At 51.6% G+C, this 16,466-nt stretch overlaps 6 protein-coding genes across 6 annotated transcripts; 1 reads left to right on the plus strand and 5 right to left on the minus strand.

The window, feature by feature from the left end:
• Positions 1-1,047: 1,047 nt before the first annotated feature.
• BO95DRAFT_390182 (ankyrin repeat domain-containing protein) lies at positions 1,048-2,000 on the minus strand. Its single transcript, XM_025583589.1, has 2 exons — positions 1,734-2,000; positions 1,048-1,304 (listed from the first exon to the last, which is right to left on the minus strand). The coding sequence occupies exons 1-2, from the start codon at positions 1,932-1,934 to the stop codon at positions 1,092-1,094; spliced, it is 414 nt and encodes a 137-aa protein (XP_025441819.1). The 5' UTR covers positions 1,935-2,000; the 3' UTR covers positions 1,048-1,091.
• Positions 2,001-2,702: 702 nt separating this feature from the next.
• On the minus strand, positions 2,703-4,669 carry BO95DRAFT_364001 (Pfs, NACHT and Ankyrin domain protein; the record flags this gene model as incomplete). Its single annotated transcript, XM_025582640.1, has 2 exons — positions 2,703-3,834; positions 3,888-4,669. Coding segments are annotated over 2 exons (1,914 nt in total), but the record flags the coding sequence as incomplete, so codon positions are not given.
• An 88-nt stretch (positions 4,670-4,757) lies between these two features.
• BO95DRAFT_453531 (5'-methylthioadenosine/S-adenosylhomocysteine nucleosidase family protein) lies at positions 4,758-6,219 on the minus strand (the record flags this gene model as incomplete). Its single annotated transcript, XM_025588219.1, has 2 exons — positions 4,758-5,670; positions 6,206-6,219. The coding sequence occupies 2 exons, from the start codon at positions 6,217-6,219 to the stop codon at positions 4,758-4,760; spliced, it is 927 nt and encodes a 308-aa protein (XP_025441821.1).
• Positions 6,220-7,168: 949 nt separating this feature from the next.
• On the plus strand, positions 7,169-11,840 carry BO95DRAFT_514793 (uncharacterized protein; the record flags this gene model as incomplete). The annotated part of the gene is made up of 6 exons (XM_025591705.1): positions 7,169-7,200; positions 7,271-7,571; positions 7,640-7,865; positions 7,953-8,414; positions 8,467-10,177; positions 10,244-11,840. The coding sequence occupies 6 exons, from the start codon at positions 7,169-7,171 to the stop codon at positions 11,838-11,840; spliced, it is 4,329 nt and encodes a 1,442-aa protein (XP_025441822.1).
• Positions 11,841-12,117: 277 nt separating this feature from the next.
• On the minus strand, positions 12,118-13,622 carry BO95DRAFT_414586 (TauD/TfdA dioxygenase family protein). Its single transcript, XM_025584321.1, has 3 exons — positions 13,366-13,622; positions 12,561-13,277; positions 12,118-12,507 (listed from the first exon to the last, which is right to left on the minus strand). Exons 1-3 carry the CDS (start codon positions 13,583-13,585, stop codon positions 12,350-12,352), a joined length of 1,095 nt encoding a protein of 364 aa, XP_025441823.1. The 5' UTR covers positions 13,586-13,622; the 3' UTR covers positions 12,118-12,349.
• A 1,591-nt stretch (positions 13,623-15,213) lies between these two features.
• BO95DRAFT_443255 (uncharacterized protein) lies at positions 15,214-16,292 on the minus strand. The gene is made up of 3 exons (XM_025586624.1): positions 16,175-16,292; positions 15,918-15,992; positions 15,214-15,811 (listed from the first exon to the last, which is right to left on the minus strand). The coding sequence occupies exons 1-3, from the start codon at positions 16,181-16,183 to the stop codon at positions 15,674-15,676; spliced, it is 222 nt and encodes a 73-aa protein (XP_025441824.1). The 5' UTR covers positions 16,184-16,292; the 3' UTR covers positions 15,214-15,673.
• Between the last annotated feature and the right edge of the window lie 174 nt (positions 16,293-16,466).

A 16,466-nucleotide genomic window follows, 5' to 3' on the forward strand; every position in this document is an offset into this window, starting at 1 on the left:
CCACTACTTGCAGTGATCCATTTTCTCTGCAAGTCCTCGAGACCTCTGGATTCTTTCTCCCTCAAGCATCTCAGCTTCGAGTTAAACCACCTGTATTTTCTTACAATATCCGTTTTTCAGCTCGGAGGAGAGACGCTTCGGAACAGTCTGAGTCAGGTATGGCATCCTTGTCAGACTCCCGTTCTACCTACCCCGGACCAGGTATACAGACCTGGATCAAAAATCCCAGGTCAAAGTCCACAGCATAGAATCTACAAGATTGCCGTCGCCGAAACCAGTGACTCCTCGCCAACAGCTGCAGGGTATTCAAGACTAGCTACCTTGGCGTATTCGGCGTTCTGTAACTACTTGGGACTTTTTCCCTTGATTATTACGCCCAACAAGTGAAGAAGAGGGACGGATCGCAACTGTCTTAACCCTCTTCTATGTCGAAGGTGACCGGACAGATCTTTTCCTTTCCAGAGATCAAAGCCAGACCGGGTGGACATGTGCGAATTCCTTGTTTGGATGAGCTCCACGTGAGTCCGCCGTTCAGGCATTGAAAGCGTATGCGGTACAGACAAACAATTTCCATCCTAGAAACAGAACCCGGCAAACTCGAGGCGCAAAAGCTGAGGCAACGGAGCTGAATTCCACAGAGATGGATGTCTTTCAGCAGTTTGCACCAGGGAGTGTGCCGTGACACAGATCTTTGTCGTTGAACGCCGTGCCCTGGCCGCCAGACGGGCGAAAACCACCAGTACCTGCGCCTTTTGCCTGGTGATGCAGGATATCTGCTCCTGGTGAGAGAGGCGATAATAGAGGCAGAGGGGACTTCGAGGAAGGGCTTTGGTTTAGAAAGATCGTTGTTATTGACAACAGTTTTGTCGCTGGACAAACTTCGCCATGATGATGCCGTCCTTGGGAGTCTAGATGTGTTAGATAAAGGGATTTCTTAATATTAGCCTCACCATGCGCGCTATCTGTCTATCAAAAGCAAAGAACCTCAGAAACAATGCTACTGCCACAGGAAAATTTGAGTATATCCACAAGCCTTGAGATTTGCCTGTCTGTTTCTGGCCGTCGGCATCAATTCTTAGTCCAAAAAATGTTCAACTAGACAATAGCTGCACCACTTCACGATGCCTCTCCTTCTCTGCCCATGCTAATGCAGTCATACCATCCCCATCTTCTGCCTCCCTATTAGCACCATTGGCAAGCAGTAATCTGACTACCTCAACGGATCCGAGCCTCGCTGCCCATATTAATGGAGTCATGCCAGCATCATCTTTCGACTCCATATTCGCACCGTGGTCGAGTAGTAGCTCTGCTGCTGGAACCCAACTCGACTGTGCTGCATATGCTAACGGGGTCCTGCCACCGTGATCTTTCGACTCTACACAGGCTCCCTTGTTTAGTAGGAGCCTTATAACTCTGTGGCCAAGTATTCCCGTCATTCCCTGTCGAAGGCCTCGCTGTGCCACCTTTGCCAATGGAGTAGAGCCATCTTTGTCCTTGGACTCGACATCAGCCCCGTTTCTCAGCAGCACTCTGACAACATTAGCATTACTCCAAAAGGCTGCCCATGCTAACGGGGTACTGCCCTGATTATCCTTTGACTCGGTACTGGCCCCTTTCTGGAGCAATTGCTCCACGACGAGAGTTCTACCCCCTTGCGCTGCCTTTGCCAATGGGGTGTTGCCGTCGTTGTCTCTTGACTCCAAACTGGAACCCTTCTCAAGCAACAGATCCACCACTGAAGTATGACCCCGTTCTGCTGCCTTGGTCAGCGGAGTGCTGCCATTTTTGTCTGTCGAGTCCGGATTGGCACCGTTCTCGAGCATCGATTCCACCATTGAAGTAAGCCCCAACTCGGCTGCGTATGCTAACGGAGTCCTGCCATTCTTATCCTTCGTTTCCACACTGGCGCCATGTTCCATGAGCAGCTTTATCATGGGGGTGTGTCCAGACTTTGCTGCATCAGTTAACGCAGTTCTGCCACAGTTGTCTTTCGACTCTAAATTGGCTCCCTTTTCCAGGAAAAGCTTTACCAGCGAACCATGCTCATGAGCTGCTGCGATTGCTAATGGTGTGCGTCCATATCGGTCCTTGCCATTGATCCGAGCACCCTTCTCGATTGAAAGCCGAGCGAATGTCATATGGCCTCTGGATGATGCCGGGAGTAGTAATGACCGATAGATTTCACCCTTTGACGCCTGGTCACTGTCCCTGTCGAGGAACAGATGCACCATCGAATCGTGTCCAAAACAGAGTGCTTGTTCTAATGGTGTCTCACCCTCATCGTTTTGGGATTTCCAATCGGCTCCTCGACTAAGAAGAATCTGCACCGCTGATTCAAGCCCTTCGCAGGCTGCAATTGCCAGGACAGTGTTTCCTTCGGAATCCTTTTGTTCGATATCGGCACCCCGGTCGAGTAAGAGCTGTACCATCCCCTCACACGAAGAGGTGACTGCCCAATGCAGTGCCGTGGATGGTAAATCATCACCTATATCCCAACTCGCACCATTCTCGAGCAGTACCTGAATCATTTCATTACATTCTAAACTCAATGCGTAGTAAAGTGGGCTCGAGCCGTCGATATCTCTTGTCTCGATGTTCGCGCCATGCTCGACTAGTAGCTTCACGGCTGCCTGGTGTCCCATGGCAGCAGCATGTCCCAACGCGGTTCGCCCGAGTGTGTTATCTTCTAGCTCGAGTTGAGGGCCGTTATCAAGAATGATTCGCACCACTCGTGCATCGCCATTTTTTGCCCCCAAGGCCAACGGAGTCATATTGTTGATATCCTTGGCATTGATATCAGCACCCCAATCGAGTAGTAGTTGAACAAGCGTTTCATGGCCTTGGACGGCAGCATTCGATAATGGAGTCATATCGTGGATACCCTTGGAGTCAGGTTTGGCACCCCTCTGGAGTAGTAGCTGGACCGTAGTCAGATGCCCTCCTGCTACTGCGTGGAATAGAGGCGTTCCGTAGGAAGTGCTGTCTTGTGACTCGATGTCAGCACCTCTGTCGAGAAGCAGACATGCTGCTGTATCGTGGCCTTTCTGAGCTGCGATGGACAGTGGAGTTTGGCCGCGCCAATCTCGTGGGTCTACTTGGTCTGACTTTGGAGCAATAGCGATGATCGCCTGCTCCAACCCGAAGAATGCAGCCATGTGTAATCCCCTGGCTTTCGTCGGCAAAGTCTGTTGAAGGAATACCTGACTCGAAGATTCAACTAGGCCGTCATCCCCTAGGAAAGTGTAGATTTCTGGGCACAAGGTCAAAGCCAGACGGGCATGATGTCCCCAGTGACGTGCCGCGTACTTGTAGAATTTGTATGCCTGTAGTCTCCTCATGAATGCTGTTTCACTTGAACAAGACTTGCGGAACGTGTGAAACGAAAGGTATCGAATGCAGATCGATGTGATTTCCACTTCTGCATCTGGGAACCAGAGTATTCGGGTCCGATTGAAATATTCTTGAGTGGTATAATGTACCAATCGCATGGAGTCGCTTCCTTCGTCGACCGTCACCAGACCGGCACACACGGAGAGGATGTAGGCGACGCTAGGAATGCCGCTCGCATCGAGCTCGGTGTCTCCGTCTTCGATCGCCAAAGCGTGCTGCAGCTCCAGTACTCGAAGTTGTCTTTTTGCACCCGTGATCCACATCAGAGCCTTCAACGCTATTGTTCGAGAGGCGGGGACTTGACTCTTGATTCTTTGCATCGCCTCGGAATATGCGTAGTCGTACGCATCAGAGCCACGAGGAAGCCTCTCTAGAGCCGTTCGGACTGCTCTAGGCGCATGCAGCCCTCTTAGAGAGTCCAAGTATAGTCGTACGATCAAGAACCTTGACAAAACAGCAGTCAGCTCACTTCTTCGCGAAGATCAGGGTTCTCGTACATTCCGTTCGCCACCTCAATGATCTTAACCTTAATCTCCTCCTGTAATGCTGAATTGTCATTGATGAAATCAGGGAGCTGGCTCATACGGCCAGAAATAAAGCTGCGGATATCCTTCTCCGAAGCCCGTATTGTTTGCGTAATACATGTCTTGAATTGCTTCTCAATCTCAGGGATAGGCCTTGAGGTAGCAAGAAAGTTTATGTTAGCTTTCGACTGGAGAGCGAATATCTGGGACAAGAGTTGTCTCAAGCGACCATCTGAAGATTGACATTCATCCAATGCATCAACGACGATAAAAACCTGCTTATGGATAGAGGTGACTGCCAACAGCGTTCTAGAGAGTTCTTCACACGAGGGCCGTGTGCTATATCTCTGATGATTACTGAAAAGCTCTTTCACTGCATCTGGCAGAGAAGGCTGGCCTTTACTCAGTTGCTTGATGAGAGTTGAGAGCAGATTTTCAATCGTCTGTTCACTGTGCCGGTCGAATGCGCAGTAGATGTATGCAAGGCCTGAAGATGGATGTTGTAGCAGTGTTGTCATGAGGTGATCAATCGCTATCGCTGCTATCATCGTCTTTCCCGACCCTGGAATCCCCGTGCACAACAGGGTCTGCCTTTCCTGGCTCCGCCAATGTCGATACTGAGCCGAATCTAGAAACCATTGTCCTGTTCCTGGTTGCCTCATCTTCAATATCTCACTATGACGTGGGCCATGTCCGGCTTTGCTGAACCAATCCAGGATGCGAAGGTCTTCTTCTCTATTCAATTGGGTTCTCATTGACTTGACTTGGGTCTCGGTGTTTCGTACAGCCTTCATCACTTGAAATCAATGAGACCGGTACAATATTAGTGGAATTAACACGAGACTAACCGTCACCAAGAATACTCCGAACTGGGAGCTCTGCGTTGACCTCGCTTGGCTGGACGTAGTGAAGCAGTTCTTTCGCGCACGCCGCGGCGACAGCTGCGGCATATTTCTGCCAGGACTCTTCTTTCATTGAGTCTGCATAGTCACAGATGCCCCGAATGACAATGCACGGAAAATTATCTATCAGTGCAGCTGCCTCCATCTCAATGCAGAGAACTTTTCCGTCGAAGCTTTGGTTGATCTTATCCCGCAAATTTGCATCCTTTATGACCTGATTACCAGATGCGATTAAGCCATAGTGCAGAGAGATGCTTTCTGAGTCGTCTTCTGCTTGGTCTGGCACGTCCCGAAAGAGAGGATCTATGAGCGACGTTGATTGTGTGTACTCTGGGACAAGTTTGCGAAACCTTTTGCCCATCGTGTCTAGATAGCGAGGTATTTGATGTCCATTCAGCCTGTGTCGGGTCCGCATCTTGGATATCGCTGTCAACAAAGCAGTAGGAGGATTGTTGAGCGAGCCAACAGGTCTGAACTTCCCGTCCTTCTCTGCTTTTCCCAAATCCCACTGAATCACCCCAGAGAATCGGTCGACCGGAGTGCTAATGACCACGTCCCCGAGCTTGACTTTGGGTGGAATTCCGCCGCCGATGCCAACCATGAGGACCACCCTGACGGACTGAAAGGTTCGTACCATGTGGTTGGCGCAGGTTCCAGCTGGGTTGTTCCCATATTTCCCGCTCGGTAAGCAGGCTATCACCACTCCATGCTGATCGATCGATCCTAATGTGTAGGCATTGGGGTCATTTGGTGGCTTGGGAAGGTCGGGATGGATTTGGTCCAGCATTGCCGTTGCTGCAACCTGTTCCTCAAACAACGCACAGATCCACCCGACGGTGTAGTCCTCACGGGTTCTTGCGCGATCGTCGCGATCACTCGTTTGTCTCTTTAATTCCGACGCGGGTTGTTCGTGATGATCCATCATGCGCAAAGTAGCGTCCCAGTAGAAACAATTACCAGTAGCGGAGGTGCAGCAAAGAAAGAGGCCATCTCAGGGGCCAAGGCGGGGTTAAATCCAGGTCAAAATCTGTTTGGCGGCAGCTGCCAAATCATCATCGGCCAAGCCTACGTTTAGTGTCTTTTCTTGTGTTGTTTTTTCGGTTTTTTTTTTTTTTTTTTTTTTTAAAAAAAAAAAAAACTTTTTCTTTGTTCTTTCTTCTTGGCACAGTAGGAATACTTGAGCAAGAGAGAAGCAGAGCACACGCAAGGAGATAGAAAGAGGCTAGAGATAGCCCTATCTTTAGCGCCACTCTTCGAGGAATGGATTCTCAAAGCTTTTTATGTGCGACGCTTGGATTACTCTCTCTTTATCCGAGTACAACTCTTCCATCCATGGAGAGTTGCCAAATAAGAGGACGAATCTTGAGATTGAGAATTGACCACATAGACTTGGGGTTCCTCATACTTGGTGAATTTGCTCGATCAGTTTGACACAGGTGCTTCACCATACTGAATACCCGACTGCGTCTGTTTCTCGCCTTGTTGCATGCTAGGATAATCAGCCGAGCGCGTAATACCTTCCACTTCCTAATATCTGAATCATCATAAAGTCCGGGGGATGTTCAAAGCTCGGTTCTCCGATCTCATCCAGCTAAAAATATGGGCGGCTAACAGAGCAGGCTACTGCGCCAGCCACCAGCAGCATGTCAGAATTTAGCTTGAAAGCCACTCCCTCCGAAGCCCCATCTCGCTTGATCTCGACCCTCCTTTCTTTAGAAAGTATCTGCATAACCAAGGCCGATGAGCCAATAATTCAGTTTTCAGTTGATTGAGATGGAAACCACAAACAAAAAGAAAAGTGATCCGATCCCTGTTTGGAATCACATGAAGCTGCCCAACGCTGCGGTGTTCATTGACGCTAAGGCGAGTTGGATATAGGCCATAAGGTGCTTAGTTCTGTACTGTAAATATTACTCCGTACACACTAGTGAATTGTACAATACCTAGTTTCAAGTATCCGCAGTTGTAGCCAAGCTGCAGGTGTCTGCGAGGCAGTGCAGTATGTTGGAGGAAGTTCATACAAAGAATCAAAAGGTACTGTTACACCAGACATAGCCACACATTCTTGAAGCAAATTAGATCGAAACAACAGCCAGCCCTAACCTTTGGCGAGAAAAGTGATGTGGCATAACACAGCCACAATTGTCCACCAAGGACGGTAAAGCTATGACGACACGTCATGGCGCTTCGTAGTTGCATACAGCCACAATGGCTGTTCGGCAAATGATATAAAGATTGATCCGACTCGTTCTTCGCATGCTCCTTCGAACACCCCCGCCAGGATATCTTCGTGGTACTTGTATTTGGCTCTCAGTATCATCGTCAATCGAGCCTGTCTAGTGCACATTTAGCATGAGTCTTGCATCCGATATATCGAGCATTCAGTAGGTTGGAACTTGACAGCAGGCTGAAAGTTGTTATAGGCTTCCCTGCCTAACTGATAGTACCCTGCAGTGCCCGGAATCCATCCGAGGTCTTCAGAAATGCATACTCAGTCTTTCTCAACACAATACCAGAGAATGAACGGCCGATCATCGAGGGTTATTCCGACCTTGACGAGATGAGTGTGGCTATCCATCGCTGCCTTGCTAACATGTGCGATGAGAAGCAAAAAAGCCGGCTAGAGAGGTTCGCCCAGGGATGTCGAAAAGTGGCGTCGTACATGAAGCCGTATTTCTCCATAATTGAGACATGGGTCTCAGTCAAACCCGAGTATCTGGGGCTTGTCTGGGGTACTATCAAGCTCATCTTCCAGGTGAAAGCCTTTTCATTCCCCGGAGCAGCGGCGGGCTTTTCTGATTTCTTTTTTTCCTGCTCGCCCAGCTCAGTACCAATTATCTCGAATATGCGGAGAGGATTTCAGAAGCTTTCGAGGACATTGGCCAGTCCCTGCGCGTTTACGAAATCTACCTGGAGAAATTCCTTCAACGGTTCGAGAAGCAGCCCGAAAACATCCCCAGGCGCTTACAATCCACCATGGCTGATGTATATGTCGACGTAATCTCTTTTTTCTATCGTGTGATCAGGTTGTTCTCGAAGAAAACACGCGGTATGTCGGAGTCGTTTGCTTCTCTTTCAAGCTCTTTGGACTTGTTTGAGGGACACTTCCCAGAGGCTGATTCAATTTGCATTCCAGTGGGCCTCAAACTCAGTCATCGCTTAACCCGCCGTAGAGCTTGGAAACCCTTTGATTTGGAGTTTCAAGATGTCATGACACGGCTCGGAAACCATCGAACGGTTTTCGAATTTGAGGTCAGAGCGGCTGCTGACTCTGAAGCCCTCGCATTTTACAACAGGTTCGATAAGGAACTTGAAAAGAATGCTTCGGAGACTGAGGAGGACAAAGCTCGCACAATGGGTATGCAAAACTTCGGCGCCTTGACTGAGATTTTGGTAATTGACCTCGTTCTTCGACGTGTACAAGACAGCACAATAGAAAGACTTGGAGACTGGATCCGACCACCGCAGTGGAAAGCAAGATATGAAGAAATGCTCCGAATGAAGGAACCCGAGACGGGAGGTTGGATCCTGGAGCACCCCGGATATCGAAGCTGGAGAGTCTGTGAGGATCCTGACCGGCCAGTCCTGCTCATTGAAGGTTGACTCCTAACGCACATTCAGTGATGATTTCCGCTAATTCCACCGGACAGGCAATCCAGGTTTTGGTAAAAGCACGCTGTGTACTGTGGTCATCGATCGACTTCAGCAAGCCCACGGGGCATCGCCAGACCCGCCCATCAACGCAGTAGCCTACTATTTTTTTGACAGGCACCATCAACAGCAAGAGATTGGGCTCGCATTACGATCGCTGTTGGTACAGATGCTTCACAGCTATCGCCGCGACGAGAAGGCTGTTGACATTGTCTCCACTCTCTTCGACCACAAGGTAGTGGGGCAACCTGCTGCGACTGATCTCGAAGTGTTCACCATTCTCCGCCTTATGCTCGCCCAATTCCCGGGCTTTGCCTTTATTATTGATGCTGTTGACGAGTGCATCGATCCTCCAACCTTCCTCCATTATGTCGATGAGCTGATGATGGATTGCCGCCGATGTTGGCTGGTCTTGTTCAGCCGACCCACCGTGCTGCTGCCATCGGCTGTCCGTGACAAGAGTGCTGTACTGAGCCTACGGCAAGGACATAATACAGCCGACATGATACAGTTCCTTCGTCCTCGACTAGAAAACCTTGTGGGTGAGGGTTTGATACCACCACCCGAGTACGCCGATGAATATCTCGACGCAATCTTGGCCCGAGCCAATGGGCTTTTTCTGTGGACGAAACTGCTGATTGCACTGTTGGAGTCGAGGCGAATGAGCATTTCGCAACGGCTCGATGCGATTGATAATCTCAATCGATTGCAAGGCTTGGATAATATCTACCGGGAAATCTCCGGGACACTGATCAACGGTGAAACAAGCGCTGCTGCTGCGAATGTGAAAGCTGGTTTCATCTGGGTTCTGGGTGCCTGTCGCCCAGTGACCGTAGGTGAACTAGCGACCGCCATGCTCCAGCCCGTGAATGGTCCTCTCAAAGAAGGGGATGCCATCCCTGACCTGGAACAGTCAATTGGCCACATCTTTGGGGGCCTATTAGAGGTTATTGGGCACAATACTGTCCAATTCATTCATGGTTCCGCACATGAGTATTTTATCTTCGACGAACGTGAAACCAACCTGTTCACCTCTAGCACGGGAGGACTGCGATTTACTCGTGCGGAGATCGAGTTGGGTATCTCCCTCAGGATCATGGGATACCTGGCTCACACCCTGCCCCCAAGGCCTTTGAGTGGTGACGCTGATACCAGTATTGATGCCCGGGACGCGCACAAGAGGTTTCCGCTTCTAGACTATGCTGTCCTTTTCTGGTCCAATCATGTTCATAATCTGGTGCGCGAAGCTTGGAAGCATCAAGCAGAGCCCTCTTTCGGGGCGCAATGCCAGCAATTGTTCGAACTTCTGACCCAATTCCTCTACAACGGAGACCGACTATGCGTGTGGTTCGAGGCCTCGTGGACTTTCGGTAATCCGCCCTCCCTATGTCCCTTACCACATGATATGTTGCTGGCCTTAAGAGAGATGGGGGTCACAGTCCGTCTCCTCACGGACGATTATCCACTCCTTTCTGATGACATCGAAGCCTTGACGGAGTCCTGGTCTTATCTCCTCGAGGCAGAACCTCATGTGATTTGGGATGAAAGTTTGACAATCTTCAGCCAATCCAAGTTCCTGCGGCGAACGAGCCAGAGTCGCTTAATGCACTTTGAATACAACGAGGCTGATATGGCCAAGACCATTTTGATCGTATCCCATACTTCGTGGGACGGTACGGCTTCCGCGGCTGTTCGACTGGCACCTCCAATGTGAGTAGAATGAGTTACAGCGCATTTGCCATAAATGAAAGAGAGAAAGCTGATAAGCCACCGCAGGGCTCTGGCATCGCTACGAGCTGATCAACTCGGCCCAGTCGAACCTTTCGGGTGGACAGCCCATTATACACTATGGAACCTGGAATCGAAGATGCAGATCCTCGCCCTCGCGTGGGTCGTGGATTCAAGAGCAATGAAGCTCGTTCTGGACCTCGCCACCAAGCGTCAGCCCGAGATGCGAGGCAACACCCGGTTCATGTTTCCCGTCGCTATCTCGCAGGATTTACGTCAGGTCGTCGCCCTTAACTCGGTTGTGCGCCTCGAGGGTCCGCTGATTGCCAACCAGGCAAAGGCCTGCCACAGTCATCTAGACGTGTTCAATCGTATACCACCTGCGTGGAGATGCATCGGTCCCGTCCTCGACAACAGCATCCAGCTCAAAAGTTGGACAGTAGGAAAGTATTTTATCGTGGTCGTCTTCCGGCATGCCAGCGGTGTCTTTCTCTCTCAGCGGGGAAAGCTCGCCTACGAGGGACTGCTCCAGTTTTTCGTGTGCGCCGGCAGAGATGAGGCAGCAGCAGCAGCAGACGCTTCTTCTTCCAGCGGTGTGAAGAGCAATCCAGAAGACTATGCTTGCTTCGGGTCCTGGCCCATCGACCTACCCGGGGAGTACTTGAGGAATTATCTCAAGGAGAGCCTGGTCTTCCACCCATCGCAGCCTCTGGTTGTATTTACGGCATTCACCCCTTTCGGGCGTCGAATCCCCGGCCAGCGGCCCCAGAGTGCACAGACCTTTCTCTGGGACTTTAGTCGCAGCATAGGCTGTGAAGGCACAGGCGTAGCTGCCCCATCGACAAGGATCTCCAATCGCAGCCTTTACCGGCCCTGTGATGGTATACTTCAGTGTGCTGCGTTCAGCCCCGATGGTCAGTTTTTACACGGCAAGCAGCCGGGTGAGCACGGCCTCTATGTGGTCATAGATCTTGATGAGTGTATGTCGTCGTCGTCTTCAGCAATGGGCTCTATTGCAACTGCTGGCATGCAGGATGCGTCTCCCTCTCGAGCCCCGTCTGGCAGCCAGTGCTCAGGCCTCCAAGAGCAACGAAAACACCTGGAAGCACGGGGTGCAGCGGTCGCGGTCCGTCCACAGGATCGGCAGACCCTGACTCGGATGCTGGATGGCATGCAGATCCAGCCTACCCAATCGGCAAATACCCTCTGTTTCTCGTCGCGGAGCCGACAGCATGGGGGAGCCCAACAGCCCGAGATCTCCCAGCTACTTGAGTCTTCGGCGAGAGGAGCAGTTGTACTGCGCTCTCTGACAGCTGATGGTCGGCTCCAGGTACAGACCCTGGCACGTTTGCCCGAGAATCTACGTTGGTCATCCACGGCAACAATCCTGCAGACTGGACCCCCGGAGGGAGAAGGTGCTGACGGGAGTGATATGCTCGTTCGCCTGTCCTTGGACAAGGCTGAGAAACACCTCTACTCCATAGCCGACCTCGAGGATCGTCGCCCGCAGAGGCTCCAGGAGCAGTTACCAGCGGTCCTGGAGCGGTCGAGTGCCACAATTCCCACCGCAACATACCACATACCGCGACTGATGAGTCGTGGCTCAACCTCAGGCGCATCTACACCGCAACCGCGAGTGACTTAGGGGACGAGATAGCTCGGAAGAGAGACTATTCAGCAAGAGAAGAAGTCGAAGCGCGTGAAGGGTATAGAATCGGTTCACGATGGGGATACCCCATTTTGCTGATTTTTCTTTTTTCTTTTTTCCTTGTTGATTTTCCAAGTTTCGGGGACAATGGCACAGGGTGAAGCTAAAACATGCAACGAGAGCTCATCGCCCCGCCTTTCCCATCTCATTAGAAGGCAGTTTCCCGGTGTATATCCGAGGTCATTAATTGTCCCGATAGCTTGGCAGTTAGTAAGGTCATTGTAGGACCGCGAATAGTCATGACCTGTCTCAGTTGCAATATCTTAATCTGTCACTGATCTAGAGACATTATAGCAGGAAAAGAGGCTTCTACACTCAATACAGAACAGATAAGAAGCTGTTCGAGGGCTTGATGTCAGTAGCCACGAGATTCCGGCACCAAGCATGACCCAACCTATTTCCGAGGACTCCATCCAGAGGCAACCTGCACAGACCCACCACCGCCATCAAGCCGCCTCCTCCGCCAACGCCTCCGTCCTCGACCGACTCTTCGGATCCAAATACGGCGCCTCGCCAATACCCACAGCACGATGCCCGAACCGCTCCCCAAGCCCCTCGTAATCAAATGTCGCCGTATGGAACACACTCCGATTATCCCAGATCGCTGCCGACACGTTAGCCCAACCACCCTACCCCAAGCAAAAGCCCCAAACTCACCAATATCATTCGCATTCCTCCACTTCAACCGCACCTGCAAATCATGATTCTCGGCGACGACCCGCCTAAACTTGCCCAACACCTCCTCCGACTCCTCCGCCGTCAACTCATTAATCACCTTGGGAAACGGCCCAATCGCAAAGACGCTCTTCCACCCAGTCACCGGATTCGTCCGGACGACCGGATGCACGGCCGTCAGCTCCTTGCCCACATTCAACGGACTGCCGCGCGCCTCCGTGTAGATGCGCACCTCCTCCGGGTTCCGCTCCGCCGCTTTCAGGAACCCGTCCCCGGAGAACGTCGCCGTCAGCCCCTCCAGGAACGCGCGGTATTTGGGCGAGAGCCGGTCGTAGATCTCGTAGCCGGAGGCCCAGAGGGTGTCGCCGCCGGTGCGGGGCAGCTGCGTCAGCCGCAGGGAGGTGTAGTCGGCCGGGGCGGCTTCGAACTGGATGTCCGAGTGCCACTGGGCGGAGTCGTATTTGCGGCGGTTGAGCGCGTGGCTGGGTCCGAAGAGCTTCTTGCGCGCGAGCGAGCTGATCGTGCTGATCTCGGCGTCGCTGACGCCGAACTCGTTCGTGTTGTTGAGCACCGGGTGGATGTGGAGGATCGAGGTGGCGGGTTTGCCGCTTAGTTCGCCGAGGCGCTGGACCAGCTGTTTTTGAAGGGCGTCGGTGAGGTTATCCTGTGCCCGGAAGAAGACGACCCCGCGTTGGGAGACTGGGCTTGTTAGTTGGGTGGAGTGGAAGGGAAGAGAGAGGGCCCGGGGCGGGAGTTAGGGTTGTTGTGGGGTAGTTCGTGTACGTACTGGTGATGGCCAGGTCGCGGACCAATTCGTCCGCATTCGGAGCATTCAACAGGTCGTCGACGATGTTGACGGTCGGATACTCGCGTCCGATCACGGGAGTGGTTTCTTCATACTCGTACTTGTCCAAGGCGCCGCTGACCTTGAGGGGCTTGGGGTATTGTCTTTCCGCATCGGGGTGCGGGTGGATGGGGATGGGCGTTTCGTTGATCCCGGGAGCCATGGTGAAGGTCCGAGCAAGGAATTGGTACGATTGATTCAATCTGGTAGATGATGGAGGGGTGGTGACAACCGTCTTTTCCGTCTATTTAAATCACTACAAAGCCATGTCTTGCCGGGCGAGTCAGTCAACACATCCCACCTTATCCCGGACGTATCACGCAATCCGCGAAGCATGTTATGCAACCATCAACCAACAATGCATCAGCACTCCGGCACTTGATGTACCCCGCATGTCGCCTTATGGCGCAATATGCCATCTTATCAAGTTTCAATCCGTAAGTCTCTTGTCCTATCGGACATGTTTTCTCTTTACGGATTGCCGAGTCCCGTCATCGGTTCTTGGTTTTCTGCCGGAGGATGGCCGAGGGGGTACTGGGGGGGGTTCCACGTCATGCTAGACAGACAATGACCAGATAGGATTCGGCTGGCTAGACATTTCTGCATCCAATGTCGCCGTATCTATCGAATTAGACATCAATTATCGAGACAGTGGCCGACAAAACTCCCACAACGGACACAACACGTCCAAAACTCGACTTCCGCAAAGTATTGTCGTACAGATCATGGGTTCTGGAGCTGGCAGCTAATTCGTACTTAGTCCTTAGGACCACCTCCTGATAAACGTGGAGAGTACCAGTTGCGAGGCTCGCAGTCTCGCAGCCAGTAGTAAGCAGCATCGGACTGAACCCCGTCCCAACTTCATTCCATTGAAGCTATCTCACGCAATATGTATGAAACGGGGTAGCTTGCTGCAGCCCAAGTAGCACAACCTCTAGCTCCAGCATGCATCCTCTCGGGGCGTATTGGACTTTCTGCATGCAGGACATGGATCAAGAAGATGATGACTAATACTTGACTGCGATGTGTGGCTTAGGCGAGCCAACGCATATAGGGTTGGAGCGACAAAAGTGAATATCTTTGCCGAAGAATAGGGACAGTAATGATGGTGTCTGTTGTAGTTGTCCGCAGGATGGCGCAAGGTGAAGGCGAAGACTACTCACTGACCGGTTTACCTTGGATCTACTCTCCCTCAAGCGATACCGATTCTCTTCCAGGATCCGTACTTCTTAGGGTTGGTTGTACGCGGGAATCTTGTCTGCGACTGGGCTTCCGGAAACCACATAAAATCACAGACTATGGAGGATGCGATGAAAGCACGAACTGCTCAATAGAGGACACTACGCAAAAAGAGCTCGAACACTGATCGACTGAGAGAAGCTGACGGAGATGCTGCCGGTCGCATACGGTCGACCCTGTTCAGTTGTCTGTTCCCGACAGAGACCCCGGAAGTAGGGCCGACCACTGCCAGTCGGGTATCCTATGGCGACATACTCCGTGGGACCAAGTGTACATAAACGCAGAGAAGATTTTTTACACCAGCTGTAGCCTATGTGAAGATTGATTTACGAATACCTCGACTGGCCCCAGGATGCGAGACTACATGTATAAGACACTGAGTGAGGCGATTATCGCACGGGTGATACTGAGGGCAGACGGCAAACAGTGGACGGTGAAAGACGTGCTGCCTGTAGGACATTGGTCACAGAAGGACAACAAGCCCTGTCCAGATCTGATCAGACCCATCATATGCAGTGACGATCTTGGCCTACCCATCATGAATAATGCTACCATAGTTCGATCATATGTGATCGGTATGGGGATACTTTGGGCAGCATATTGGGTCCTTTCGAGTAGACGATCGCTTGGTTGAAGAACGTCACCGCGATATACCCCGCCTTCCTGCAAGAAACAATCCTCGACGCTATAGAGAGGAGTGAAGCTCGTCGGATTCTAGATGAAGATCTCCTCGCTCGTCCGAACGACGGTCATAGCCGACATGAACCACAATTTGGTGACCGCTGCCTACAATGCCCAAACTACTGAGATGCAACCGTACTCTCTCCATGAAAAGCAGCAATCGCACAGAAAAGCAAAAGGTATCAATTCTTCCCCATCTCCATCTCCAAGAAATATGCACTTCAAGAACAGTCGCTCAAAAACTCCCCAGCACAGATGCACGTAGTGTCTCGTTCACAAGCACGAACCCCGCTGATCCCACCGATCACCCATCGCTCGTGACTCCGATATTCTAGGCGAAGGAAGGGAAGCACTCCTGGAGGGTCTTGTTGTGTTTGTTCTGAGCGTGCTCGGTGAGGGCGGGAGCCTTGGCCGTCTTGAGGAAGGTCGATCGGCAGATCTGGCAGATGATGTCTTTGGCGGCTTCGTTCTAGGGCAGCGTGAGTAAGTGGTCGCCCTCCCTTGCTTCTCTTGCGCTTCCTCTTGCTCTTCCACTCCCCACCAGACACGAGACCAAAAGCAGAAGAAATACGTACGGCCTTCAACTGCGACTTGCCACCCTTGCCAGCGTCCTTGGCGTTGCGCTCGCGCTTCATCTGGGCTTTGGCTCCCTGGAGAATGAGTCGTAAGTATCTGATAATCAGCCGACACTGCAGTCACAGTGTCTATTTGCATGTGTTGTCCGCTCGACTTGAGCAAGGTTCTCCAGCCACGTTTCCATAAATGCGACCGAGAACCCGACTCAAGTCGTCGCATCGCATCTTGCAGAAAGAAAAGTCAGTTAGTCGCTTACGTTTCCCATGGTGACGGTTGTGGTGCTTCTGGCAACGGTGTGAACAAAGGTGGAGGGTGAAGAGGTTAGGGGTTGTTGTGTGAGTGAGAGAATGCGTGAGATGCGGGGGAAATTTTTCTGAAAGGAGGCGAAGCGGGGAGGGGGAGTTTTTTTTCTCGCGCTTATCGTCTGCCGTCGGACATTTTGGTCTTGCTGGTTTGGGCTTAGTGTGGAAGAGAGCGCTAGGCTTGATGGGGATGAGCTTCAGGCCTGAGGCATGAATAATGGTTCTAGAACTCGGTCGGGATGAGCC

Source organism: Aspergillus brunneoviolaceus, assembly GCF_003184695.1.
Source record: "Aspergillus brunneoviolaceus CBS 621.78 unplaced genomic scaffold BO95scaffold_37, whole genome shotgun sequence".
In the NCBI taxonomy this organism is placed as follows: domain Eukaryota; kingdom Fungi; phylum Ascomycota; class Eurotiomycetes; order Eurotiales; family Aspergillaceae; genus Aspergillus; species Aspergillus brunneoviolaceus.

Coding starts and splice junctions, on each gene's coding strand:
- BO95DRAFT_390182 (XM_025583589.1), bottom strand. CDS start 1,934: ATGATAAAGCTGCTCATGGAACATGGCGCCAGTGTGGAAACGAAGGAT. Junction 1,305..1,733: donor AACGGGGTCATACTTCAGTG/GTGGATCTGTTG, acceptor CCAGCAGCAGAG/CTACTACTCGACCACGGTGC.
- BO95DRAFT_414586 (XM_025584321.1), bottom strand. CDS start 13,585: ATGGCTCCCGGGATCAACGAAACGCCCATCCCCATCCACCCGCACCCC. Junction 13,278..13,365: donor CCGCGACCTGGCCATCACCA/GTACGTACACGA, acceptor TAACAAGCCCAG/TCTCCCAACGCGGGGTCGTC. Junction 12,508..12,560: donor GAGGAATGCGAATGATATTG/GTGAGTTTGGGG, acceptor ACGTGTCGGCAG/CGATCTGGGATAATCGGAGT.
- BO95DRAFT_443255 (XM_025586624.1), bottom strand. Junction 15,812..15,917: donor GCAAGTCGCAGTTGAAGGCC/GTACGTATTTCT, acceptor ACGCTGCCCTAG/AACGAAGCCGCCAAAGACAT.